The sequence below is a fragment of the Polypterus senegalus genome, chromosome 11, assembly GCF_016835505.1.
Source record: "Polypterus senegalus isolate Bchr_013 chromosome 11, ASM1683550v1, whole genome shotgun sequence".
In the NCBI taxonomy this organism is placed as follows: Eukaryota; Metazoa; Chordata; class Cladistia; order Polypteriformes; family Polypteridae; genus Polypterus; species Polypterus senegalus.
In genome coordinates, this window is record NC_053164.1 from 66,011,540 (window position 1) to 66,025,333 (window position 13,794).

Consider the following 13,794-nt stretch of genomic DNA (forward strand, 5'->3'; position numbering starts at 1 on the left):
AAACTAAATATACTAATGGGTTTTTGTATTTATTCTATATTTATTATCTTTTTTAGTTCATATTTACAACTCAAAATACCTGATATTGTGAAAGTAATCCATTAGCAGAATTATATTTTTAAATATTTGTCTCCCTTTTTTCAATGTTTTTCTCTCTCTCTCAAAATAGATAGTTGAAATATATTCTTTTTGTTCATAACATCAGTCATATCATACATATTGCATACCAGAGATTTTTCCTGCCTTACATCCAAACCTGCTGTGGTAGGCTCTAGGTTTCCTGCGGTCCTGCTCTGGATAAACAGGTTTAGATAATGTATATATTGTTCTTAATCTTAGATGTTGTCTCTGTCGTTTTATGCCTGTCCGTACTCCTATTACTTGCTCTTGCTCTGCTCATTGTGGGTTTACTGTTCTTATGGTGGGCTACTCAAGTCTCACCACCCCTAACCTTGACACTTCATGCTTGTTTTTCTTTGTTTCCCTCAATACAGCTAGGTGGGGTCTGCACACTGATTCAAGTCTAAGAACCCTGTTCTTCCTAAGCCCCCAAGATTTTCATGAGAAAATATTTTAAAAATTATAAAATTGTGTAAAATTGTTTATATTCAGTATCTAGTTTTGATTATACTTGTTTTTATCAAATCAGTAAACCATGTTGTGTAGTAAGCTTCCACTAACATTAAACTTGTATCCAAATCTGTTAAGTGTACAGTTCTGTCTGATTGTGACACAAAACTAAACTCCGTAAGAGCTCCATGCCATAATTACTAAAAATCCATCCATCCATCCATCCTCTTCCGCTTATCCGAGGTCGGGTCGCGGGGGCAGCAGCTTAAGCAGAGAGGCCCAGACTTCCCTCTCCCCGGCCACTTCTTCCAGCTCTTCCGGAGAATCCCAAAGGCGTTCCCAGGCCAGCCGGGAGACATAGTCCCTCCAGCGTGTCCTGGGTCTTCCCCGGGGCCTCCTCCCGTTTGGACGTGCCCGGAACACCTCACCAGGGAGGCGTCCAGGAGGCATCCTGATCAGATGCCCGAGCCACCTCATCTGACTCCTCTCGATGCGGAGGAGCAGCGGCTCTACTCTGAGCCCCTCCCGGATGACTGAGCTTCTCACCCTATCTTTAAGGGAAAGCCCAGACACCCTGCGGAGGAAACTCATTTCAGCCGCTTGTATTCGCGATCTCGCTCTTTCGGTCACTACCCATAGCTCATGACCATAGGTGAGGGTAGGAGCGTAGATCGACTGGTAAATTGAGAGCTTTGCCTTACGGCTCAGCTCCTTTTCACCACGACAGACCGATGCAGAGCCCGCATCACTGCGGATGCCGCACCGATCCGCCTGTCGATCTCACGCTCCATTCTTCCCTCACTCGTGAACAAGACCCCGAGATACTTGAACTCCTCCACTTGGGGCAGGATCTCTCCCCCAACTCTGAGAGGGCACTCCACCCTTTTCCGGCTGAGGACCATGCTCCCGGATTTGGAGGTGCTGATTCTCATCCCAGCCGCTTCACACTCAGCTGCGAACCGATCCAGAGAGAGCTGAAGATCACGGCCTGATGAAGCAAACAGGACAACATCATCTGCAAAAGCAGTGACCCAATCCTGAGTCCACCAAACCGACCCCTTCAACACCCTGGTTGCGCCTAGAAATTCTGTCCATAAAAGTTATGAACAGAATCGGTGACAAAGGGCAGCCCTGGCGGAGTCCAACTCTCACTGGAAACGGGCTCGACTTACTGCCGGCAATGCGGACCAAGCTCTGACACCGGTTGTACAGAGACCGAACAGCTCTTATCAGGGGTCCGTACCCCATACTCCCGAGCACCCCCACAGGATTCCCGAGGGACACGGTCAATGCCTTTTCCAAGTCCACAAAACACATGTAGACCGGTCGGGCAAACTCCCATGCACCCTCCAGGACTCTGCTAAGGGTGAAGAGCTGGTCCACTGTTCCGCGACCAGGACGAAAACCACACTGTTTCTCCTGAATCCGAGGTTCACTATCCGACGGACCCTCCTCTCCAGAACCCCAATAGACTTTTCCAGGGAGGCTGAGGAGTGTGATCCCTCTATAGTTGGAACACACCCTCCGTCCCCTTTTAAAGAGGGGACCACCACCCCGTCTGCCAATCCAGAGGCACTGTCCCGATGTCCATGCGATGTTGCAGAGACGTGTCAACCAAGACAGTCCTACAACATCCAGAGCCTTAAGGAACTCCGGCGTATCTCATCCACCCCGGGCCCTGCCACCAAGGATTTTTTGACCACCTCGGTGACTTCAGTCCCAGAGATGGGAGAGCCCACCTCAGAGTCCCCAGGCTCTGCTTCCTCATTGGAAGGCATGTTAGTGGGATTGAGGAGGTCTTGAAGTACTCCTCCCACCGACCCTAACGCCCGAGTGAGGTCAGCAGCGCACCATCCCCACCATATACGGTGTTGACACTGCACTGCTTCCCCCTCCTGAGACGCCGGACGGTGGACCAGAATCTCCTCGGCCGTCCAAAGTCGCTTCTCCATGGCCTCTCAAACTCCTCCCATGCCCGAGTTTTGCCTCAGCAACAACCGGCCGTTCGCTTGGCCTGCCGGTACCTATCAGCTGCCTCCAGAGACCCACAGGACAAAAAAGTCCTATATGACTCCTTCTTCAGCTTGACGGCATCCCTCACGCGGTGTCCACCAACGGGTTCGGGATTGCCGCCACGACAGGCACCACCACCTTGCGGCCACAGCTCCGTCAGCCGCCTCAACAATAGAGGCACGGAACATGGCCCATTCGACTCAATGTCCCCACCTCCCTCGGGGCGGGTTGAAGTTCTGCCGGAGGTGGGAGTTGAAGCTACTTCTGACAGGGGACTCTGCCAGCCGTTCCCAGCAGACCCTCACAACACGCTTGGGCCTACCAGGTCTGACCGCATCTTCCCCACCATCGAAGCCAACTCACCACCAGGTGGTGATCAGTTGACAGCTCGCCCCTCTCTTCACCCGAGTGTCCAAGACATATGGCCGCAAGTCCGGCGACACACCACAAAGTCGATCATCGACCTGAGGCCTAGGGTGTCCTGGTGCCAAGTGCACATATGAACACCCTTATGCTTGAACATGGTGTTCGTATGGACAATCCATGACGAGCACAGAAGTCCAATAACAAAACACCACGGGTTCAGATCGGGGCCATTCCTCCCAATCACGCCCTTCCAGGTCTCACTGTCATTGCCCACGTGAGCATTGAAGTCTCCCAGCAAAACGAGGGAATCCCCAGAAGGTATGCCCTCTAGCAACCCCTCCAGAGACTCCAAAAAGGGTGGATACTCCAAACTGCTGTTCGCGCATACGCACAAACAACAGTCAGGACCCTTCCCCCACCCGGCGGAGGGAGGCCACCCTCTCGCCCACCGGGTAAACCCCAATGCACAGGCTCCAAGTCGGGGGCAATAAGTATGCCCACACCTGCTCGGCGCCTCTCACCGGGGGCAACTCCAGAGTGGTAGAGAGTCCAGCCCCTCTCAAGAAGATTGGTTCCAGAGTCCAAGCTGTGCGTCGAGGTGAGTCCGACTATATCTAGCCGGAACCTCTCACCTCGCGCACAGCTCAGGCTCCTTCCCTTCAGAGAGGTGACATTCCACGTCCCAAGAGCCAGTTTCTGTAGCCGAGGATCAGACCGCCAAGGTCCCGCCGCCACCACCCAACTCACACTGCACCCAACCTCCTTGGCCCCTCCCATAGGTGGTGAGCCCATGGGGAGGAGGACCCACGTTACCTCTTCGGCTGTGCCCGCCGAGCCCCATGGGTGCAGGCCCGCCACCAGGCGCTCGCCATCGAGCCCCACCTCCAGGCCTGGCTCCAGAGGGGGGCCCCGGTGACCCGCGTCCGGGCAAGGGAAAACGTTGTCCAAAGTTTTTACTCTTCATTGGAGGTTTGTTGAACCGCTCTTTGTCTCATCCCTCACCTAGGACCAGTTTGCCTTGGGTGGCCCTACCAGGGGCATAAAGCCCCGGACAACATAGCTCCTAGGATCATTGGGACACGCAAACCCCTCCACCACGATAAGGTGACGGTTCAAGGAGGGGATTACTAAAAATAATTTTTTTTTTTTTAGTTTTATTACTAAAAATAAAACTGAAATTAATAGATATAAAAATAGAATAGAAATGTCTTGGTGAAATAATAACTAATCTAAAACTAAAAATACACAATGAAGGAAATCTAAAACTGAATTTCCAAGTAAGGTCAGAAAAAATATAGAAATAAAAACTAATATAAAAAGGCAAAACTATAATAACCTTGTTAAGAAGGCTTGTGGAGTTGATTCCCATCTTGCTAAGTGGTTTTCACACAGAGTTCATAAACTTTTCTTAACCCTTAACTACTTGCATCTTATCTCATAAGCACTTGCGTGGTGTACTTTATGCACCTGTGTTAAAATGGCAATTTATATGCATGCTGTGAGGTGGAAATATAAAATATTGTAATAATTTAAAATTGTACATGTTTTTAATGCAATTTAATACCATATTACTAAATAGTATAACACAGTCTAGGACTATCTGAAAATAAACCTGATCCACTTCTCCAGTGCTCATTTGTCACTGATCACACTTTCATCCACTGCAGGATTTTCACATGTATCACATTTCACTTTAGTTGTCAAATGTTCTTTTCAGACAAAGTCATTACAAGAAGAACATCTTATTGTTCTCATACATATGTAAGTACCTGCACAGTGTACCAAATGTACCATATGGAAATTGTGATTGTGTATCCACTCGTAAAACCAGCTGGGGGCACACTGGAGGGAAACCATTGCAACACTGTACTTGTAATGAATCAAGCTGAAGATAAATGGTGGTTGCTGCTGGTAAGTTCAAGTACAAGGATGTTGGACAAAAATAACTGAGATTGGTGTATAAAATACACCAGCGTGAGTAGTTAAGGGTTAAGTCAAGACCCTCTAAAATGTTGTTCTATCTGGTCAAGGTCCTCTGCTAATTTAAAGCCAGTTCTACATGAACTTGGATCTTGGTTGCCACTTACAATAGTCACATAGTAGTATTTTGCATAATAGTAGAACTTACTTCTAAGATGGGAATAAACAGACACTAAACTATATCAAATTATTATGCATAGGTGGTCAAACTCCATGTGATTTAAGCCAAGGGTACAACTTTTTTTTCTTAACATACATCTCCCAGGAACTGAAGCTTTTTGAAGCATCAAATTGTTAATTGCTATGCTGTTAGTAGGCACAACTAAAATGTTATATTTCATTTAAAGTTGACACTCATTATTTCATACTGTATTGAGTATCCAAGTGAGCTGTCCAGCAGCCACTTCTGCACAATATGGCCCCACAAGTTCCTTTCTGGGAGCATGTGCCCACCAGCATCCAGAATTGTTAAAATGGCGAAGATGTGAAGGTGGTGCACTGCTGCAAGTACAAGAAAGGGAAGAGCATACTCTTATTTTCTTAGGAAACTGTATTCTTTAAATGTGGGTAGTGACATACTTTACATGTTCTGGAACTCTGTGAAAACTCACTTTCTATTTTGTAATGTGGTAGGCCTGTAACATTTCAAGAGAGGCCAACCGAATCAACTAGCTAATTCAAAAGACAGACTCAGCTATGGGATGCACTCTTAACCTGCTGAGGGTATTAGAGAGGAGAATAAGAGTAAAACTGAATGCCATTGTGAACAACACTGCACATCCTCTCTCTGACACCATCACCGAGTACTGTCAGCCAACAAATTAATCAGAAATGTGTAAAGAAGTGCTGCTATAGCAATATGTCTTTATAAAGTCGCAATGTGACTGCTCTCTTATCATTAGCCAATTCAGACATTTCTTTTGCTTCTTTTTTGCAATTCATGTGTGCGTTTTAGGGATGCTCTTTTTGTTGGTTGTAAAATTTCTATACTTCTTGAGCTTTCTGTAGAACCTAAATTTCCTTTTGGGATGGATGGATGGATGAATGGATAGATAGATAGATAGCATTGTTAAACATACAGTATATGTCAAGAGGGTCATATTCCAAGTTCTTTAAGGGTAAGGTGATACCACCCCAGTCTAAGAGGGGGTACTGCCTCTGCTAACTACCTTGTCTTCTCTTTGTTTGGTAACAAGGAAAAACCACCAATTGAAGGCAAGTAATTCCACCCCTTTTGCTCCAAAGGCTATAAATTCGAGACTGCCCTGAGAAAAGGGATCCATTATGATATAAGCGACCAAGAACAGGAACCTCCACAAGCTGCCTGAAAATAGCCATTTGAGAAGAGACATCAATTACACGATTGTTGTGAGGCAACCTTGTTTAAATGACATTGTGTGTTATTTTATTTGTATATTTTTGGCAAGTAAACGGGGACAGCCAGCCTGGTATCCCAAAGAGCTGCGATTGTTATCAACCTGTTATTTCTTGGATGACCACACTATCTAATTGCAACAACAATAATATCTGACATGTAAAGCTCAATGTGTGCCTGTTTGTTCTTTATACAGTTTCACTCCCTTGGTCTATTTTCAACAAAATGTTGCACACATATATCACTTTGTCAGGTAGAGACCATAACCTAATTTGGGATCCAAAATTTTGACATTGGGGGTACCTTTGGGAGGGTTCTTTCCTTTTAAGTGTAATTAGTTTTCAGGATAGTGCCACCTAGTGGCTCAGAGCAAGAGAAACAACAAAACAGACTGAAAAAAGACTAGCAGACGAACGGAGAAGAGCTTAAAATTACTTACTGGAGTAATGCTGGGTGCTGCCTCTAGTAATTAGTAAACTGAAGATATAATATAAATTGCCTTTTGTATAAACTCAAAGAAACATGTCATTTCATTAATTTCTCAAAGACAGGACAGTGTGATGAATGAAAACATAGTTTATTAAAGAAAATCAGTTACATTTAGAAAAGGATTAAATAAATTATACATTAGAATGCATTCATTGAATATAATATTTAGCCTCTTTTTCGTTATTATTTATATATCTTTTGTAAGCTATAATATACAATTATTCATTATCTAAATCAAGCATCTTTCATCCAGTGCCAAGCTCAAGAGAAGTGTAGGAAACAGATGCCATCACTGTTTTGAATGCCAGTCTAATGCAGGCCACATTTTCAGTCACACTTACTAATGTACCTATTCCAAAGATAACAGCCTGAAACCGGGTTCAACAATGATAGAAGTAAAGTGTGATAACACTTCAAAGAGTAAAACATTGATATGAACAGTACTTGAAGTGGTGGTACTCTTTTCAGGGTAATTTTCGATCAAAGAGTTAGGTGGGGGTGGAAACTTAGATTGTTGTGATACAATGACAGTCAATCAAAGTGGCCAGGTGGGGGATGTGTGCCCTAGTTAAGCTCTAAACACATGGATATATCAGCATTCGATTGAAGAAAGGTGTGTTGAAAATTTACAAAGAGCTTCTGGTACTCATCGGTATGCTATGGAAAGGTGCTGTTATGCTATGTTGAAATAAGAAGAGGTGCTGTCTCACTTCAAGCACTGTATATAGAATTATATATGAAGATAATTATAAACACTAAAATTAGGGTTTGGGTTAATTTTATTGATACCTACAGATGAATCTGTATTTTTCTGAACAAGGAACATTAGTCCAACTGAAATTCATTTCTTGAGACATAACAGCACAAGAGCTCAAGGCAGGGAGCTGTGAGGGAGGTCCATGGAGCCACTTCTCATAACTCAAAGGTTTTTCATCAATCCAAAACCAGAATCCAAAGAGGCGGCTCTGCCTCAGCCCCAGCCACACGCTAGATGAACCGGTGATGTTCACCAATGCGGCTATTGCATCCTGCTCCAACTTAGATGAGATGCTGATGAGATCAGAATTCTTTTCTCTGCAGTAATCCACAGCATCTTCCCAAGTTGAATTTGTATTTATAAATGTTACATTCATGACAACTGCAAGAAAAGTCCAAGAAAGCACATAAGAAGCATTAATTAAAAAAAAGTCCAGGAAAGCACATAAAGAAACAAAAAAAAAATCTAATTAATACTGATATTACTAATTCATTCTACAATTCTGTTTGTGTGAGTAATAAATGATAATGAAAATATTGTTATTGTATTAATCCAGCTCATTTATTGCCCTTGGACACACTCTACAAAAGGGGTGTGGGCAGCCAAGCATTAAAGAGATTTAAAGCAAACCAAAAGATCAGATAACTCAGTGGTCTCAAATGGTCCTGGAGGGTCACCATTTTCACTCCAAACAATCTCCAATTTAACTTGTTTTTTAAATTATGTTTCCAAAACTTATTTTCTTTTTCTATGATCAACATCCAAAAGCTTTGTCAGCCCCAGAAGATCAAAATCTTTCAGACATTGACTTTTTTATGTTCAAATAATTTAATGAGACACAAATGTAAAGAGATCTCGGTCAGCCTGGTCATCTGTTGGCTCATTTTGCATCTCATTATTATTTGGCTGTTGGTAAAAGAAGAAATTCAACAATTAAAATCCAAGTCAATTAAAATCAAAGAAATATTTAATGTTCCATTAGCATTAGTAATTTCTTAATATGGATAAAACAAAAACCTACAGCCACAGTGGCCTTGCAGGAACTGAGTTTGACACCCCTGCTCTAGATCATCCTGTGTCACACAAAGTGTATTTACTTCGGTTTGGTTTCTTCTTTTCTATTAGAAATTATATTAGCAAGAAGTTGAAAAAAAACAAAACACATATATATAGTGTTACCTTGTAGGTAACCACCCATACAATCAGATTGTGATTCAGACTACAAATGCCATGAATGTAATTACCCCATATGGTCAAATAAACGAACCACACGCTGTGGTGTAACGTAAAGAGGCTTTCCCTCTAATGTCCGAGGTCCGATCCCCGAGAAGGGGTGCAGTGAGTGTGTACGCCTGATGAGCACAGAATTACGGTGAAACACGTGTCGCGTACTCTTTGCATTATTTGACAGTAAACTATGCAACATATATATATATATATATAGTATATATACAGTATATATACAGTATATATATGTATAGTCACACATGTGCGATTAGGAGACAACTAAAGGGTCTGAATAATAGTAATTCCATGCCTGACCAGGGGGTGGTGAAGTGCACTAATTGTCTCTCTCAATCTCTTACAGACCATTCTCGGGTAACCCCGCCCATTTCCGGTGCCCCTGTTGACGTCGCTACTTTGTTTCCGGCAGTACCGATGACGTCACCTCCGGTCAAGAAGACACTTCTGGTTTCGGCGCTGCAGATAACATCACTTCCGGTACAGATGACGTCACTTCTGGTTCCAACCCTGATGATATCACATTCCCCACTGGTCTTTAAAGCTGCCATCTTAAGGCAACAATTTAGTTCAGTTGTGGACTCTGATCTGTAAAGATATCTCTTTATTATTTTCAACAATTTTCAGCCAGGACACAATATATGGGTGGCTACCCCAAACCTTTATGATATCTGAGAATAATTATTGTGACAATATATATATATATATATATACAGTAATCCCTCGCTATATCGCGCTTCGACTTTCGCGGGTTCACTCTATCGCGGATTTTAAATGTAAGAACATCTAAATATATATCACGGATTTTTCGCTGGTTCGTGGATTTCTGCGGACAATGGGTCTTTAATTTATGGTACATGCTTCCTCAGTTTGTTTGCCCAGTTGATTTCATACAAGGGACGCTATTGGCGGATGGCTTAGAAGCTACACAATCAGAGCAAGTATTACATATTAACTAAAACTCCTCAATGCTATAAGATATGCTTCCTGCGCGGTGCTCGATTGTTTGCTTGTCTCTGCCTCTCTCTCACCCTCTCTGACATTCTCTGCGCCTGACGGAGGGGCTGTGGGCAGAGGTGCTGTTTGCACAGAAGCTGTTTGCCTAGTGGATACGGAGGCACCTCTAAGAAATGCCGCTTTATCGCGGTGCTTCCAAAATCACACTTATTGATTTTTTGATTGTTTGCTTTAATCTCGCGCTCTCTCTCTGACGTTCTCTGCACCTGACGGAGGAGATGTGAGCAGAGGGGCTGTTTGCACAGAGGCTGTTTGCTTAGAAGATACTGACGCTCCTCTAAAAAATGCCGCTTTATTGCGGTGCTTCAGTAAACTTAAAAGCACACGTATTGATTTTTTTATTGTTTGCTTTTCTTTGCGAGCGCTGTCTCTCTCTCTCTCTCTCTGAAATTCTCTGCTCCTGAAGAGAAGATATATTTGCATTCTTTTAACATCTCTGTCTTGTCATGGAGCACAGTTTAAACTTTTGAATAAAGGGTGTTATTTCATGTCTAGAGGGCTCTAATAATTTTAACAGTGTGGGAGAGTTTATGAGGGCTTACAATATATAAAAATAACCATACAAACATATGGTTTCTACTTCACGGATTTTCATCTACTGCGGGGGGTTCTGGAACGCAACCCCTGCGATCGAGGAGGGATTACTGTGTGTGTGTATATATATATATATATATATATATATATATATATATATATATATATATATATATATATATATATATATATATATATATATATACACTGCTCAAAAAAATTGAAGGAACATTTTCTAATCAGCATAAAGTCAATGAAACTTCTGGGATATTGATCTGGTCAGTTAAGTAGCAGAGGGGGTTGTTAATCAGTTTTACCTGCTTCTGTGTTAATGAAATTAACAACAAGTGCACAAGAGGGGCAACAATGAGATGACCCCAAAACATGAATGGTTTAACAGGTGGAGGCCACTGCCATTTTTCCCTTCTCATCTTTTCTGACTGTTTTTTCACTAGTTTTGCATTTGGCTACAGTCAGTGTCACTACTGGTAGCATAAGGAGATACCTGGACCCTACAGAGGTTGCACAGGTAGTTCAACTTCTCCAAGATGGCACACAATACATGCCACTGCCAGAAGGTGTGTCTCTGTGGGTTGATAATTTTCATTTTCATTAAACAATGTGGCATCCTTTCGTTTGTAACATATTACCCAGTCCATATCGGTATAGCTATCCAGCATGATTTTTTTCCTATTGAGATCTGATGTGTTTTCAAAGTGTTCCTTTAATTTTTTTGAGTAGTTTATATATTTAAAGTACAGACCACAAGCACAAACTCACAAGACTAAGCTGTTCATGTAAGACTAGGCCAGTCATTTTGTATGTCTTACACTAACTGGATTCTCCTTGACCATGTTATACCATTCCCATTATAAACTTTGACACTGCAGTCAGTGATTCCTCAAGTCAGGTCTGACTGAGTTATAGTTTTAAATTTTGTGAGCCACAGAAAGAAAAAAGGATTGTGTTTCTGCAAAATCCAATGTGTAAGGTGAGATGCAACTTGGCATTTCTAATAGTTACTCTAATGCATTTATGAACCTTAAGGTTAGTGTTATCTATACTAATAAATGGTTATTCCCTCACTGACTGACTGACTGACTGACTCACTCACTCACTGACTCACTCATCACTAATTCTCCAACTTCCCGTGTAGGTAGAAGGCTGAAATTTGGCAGGCCCATTCCTTACAACTTACTTACAAAAGTTAAGCAGGTTTCATTTCGAAATTCTACATGTAATGGTCATAACGGTCGACAACGTCGGCCATGTTGAACTTTCTTATTTATGGCCCCATCTTCACGAAATTTGGTAGGCGGCTTCCCTGCGCTAACTGAAACCAATGTACGTACTTATTTTGGTGGTATGATGCCACTGTCAGCTGCCATATTGAACCCAACGCTAACTGAATCCTACTTGCGTACATATATACGTCCATAGCCTGCAGCTCGGTCACCGTGTGAGGCAGCGTTGGGTCCCCCATCCCAATGCCTCCTACGTTGTTGGCTGCCTGCCTATATAAGGCTGTCCATCGCTCTGGTCTCTACATTCCCTTCCTTGCTTCGCCACGGGATTCACGTCTCCCTGCTGATAACTACAGCCTTTTTATTTAATCCACGGCTTCTCTGCTGTTTTATTGTTCGTTTATTACGATTATAGTTATTGTGTAGGTATTTTAGACTTACTTTACATTGTTCAGGTACCCATTTCCTTTATCATTCCAACTGTACCCCCATTAACATGTCTATCGAGGTGATCACCATCGATCAAAGAACTGTCACAGAATGGTTTCTTTACCCGGAGATGGCACCTGCCTTTTCCATTCTCTTTGTTACATATTGCACGGCCATATCAGGCTCAATCTTGATATCCAGAGAAACATTGTGTCTTATGTCTTGAATGACTGGGACAGGTTCAAAGTGTGGACTGATGACGGTACAGGAGATAATTATACTACACAGGAGCACTATAAGAGTGAAATGCTTAAGCTCTTCACCTATGGTTCTGCATGTGATTTGATGGCAGCCGCTGAATTGTTCAGTTGTCGCTTTCAAGTGTACCGAAATGGCCAAATATTTAACACCTTTCGACAACTGCCAATGCCTCTTAAACATCTTAGACTCACAGGTGATGATTTCAGTAGTGGACACTTTGATGTTTATGAATGTTTAAACTCTCAAAAGCTGGATGTGAAGTTATCGATGAAACCAGTTGTATGCTTACAACACTTGACAGATGCTGAATGTCACTTCAACACAAGTCCTGCAAATACTGTCGTAATTGAAACAAACCATGAAACTCAGACCGATTATGACAGCAGCAATCCAAGCTGTGAGATTTGAAACAAGATTACTGTTCACATGGCCAACTGTACGTTGCATGCTTAAGAGTAAGCTCAGCGCATAGCTTGGTCATATTACAACCGGAGGGCCGAACTCACAATGTGGTATACAAAGAGATCCTTAACAAATAATTATTGGTATATTTTCCCTCAGTTTAAAAAGGTTTAATTTTCTTCTTAATAAAAATTTTAAGGCAGTATTTCGTCGCTGCGAAGCAAGGGTATTTTGTTAGTTATTTTATAAAGTTGTTTCATAGGTCCTTACTCCTCTTCTAAAGAGATCTATTAGTTTTCCTGCTGTACTGAACTTTCAGTATAAAGTCACTCAGTATTGTCTGAAGTGCTCTTTAAAAGCTACCTGATGCTTATCCACTAGCTCAACTTTGAAAACTCGTCTCAATTTCTTTCTCTATGGCTTCTCATTAACTTTTTGAAATTTGCCTTTTTAAAATTAAATATAACAATTAAACCTTTTAAAATTAATATTTGGAAAAAGCTGTGAATTGTTTATTATGATGTCTGGTTATTAATTGTTAAATGACATATCTGAATTATTTCTTGATTATTGGAGAATATGCAGATAATACAGGAATTCATTTCTACTGGCATGTAGGCAAACAATTATTAATGACTACTTTTTATACTTTTTCTTGCTATCTGCTGTTTGATGAGTTCTCCAAGTTTAAATTTAAGAAGTTAATGCCACTCACATCAAGTATTTCTATTGAAATTTAAGCAAGTGAAGTCCAGTGAATAACCTGAAATGGTAAAAAGGCAAGCAGCAAACTCTCAGAGGTTGTAAAAAAATTAGGTTACCAAAAACTAAAAAATAATCATTTTTAGAGTTATAAAAAGGTCAATTTTATAGAATAAGTAATGGGTTAAAATCTTACAGCTTTTCTGCAGCATTGGAAATAAATTAAGTCTTGAAAGCTGATGCAAACAACTCCTACAAGTGTCCCAACATTTGCTGATTACTTGAAAAACCCTTGTCTTCAATAAAAATTCGAAAAATGGTTGTGCTGTAAATGTTTTTAAATTAAGTGAATGTACTGTTCATGTGATTTATTCATATATATATAGTGGTGGATGGCTGGGATGCCTGGAAGG

The 13,794-nt window shown here is 41.9% G+C and overlaps 1 protein-coding gene across 3 annotated transcripts in view; it reads right to left on the reverse strand.

Moving 5' to 3' along the window:
- Positions 1-6,897: 6,897 nt before the first annotated feature.
- The window catches only part of LOC120539116 (macrophage mannose receptor 1-like), a 74,059-nt gene continuing 67,162 nt past the window's right edge, over positions 6,898-13,794 (reverse strand). For all 3 annotated transcript variants that reach the window (XM_039768889.1, XM_039768888.1, XM_039768887.1), the window contains exon 9: positions 6,898-7,931. In XM_039768889.1, coding sequence (XP_039624823.1) covers positions 7,573-7,931 — 359 coding nt within the window. In that variant the 3' untranslated portion in view covers positions 6,898-7,572. The remainder of the gene's footprint in view (positions 7,932-13,794) is intronic.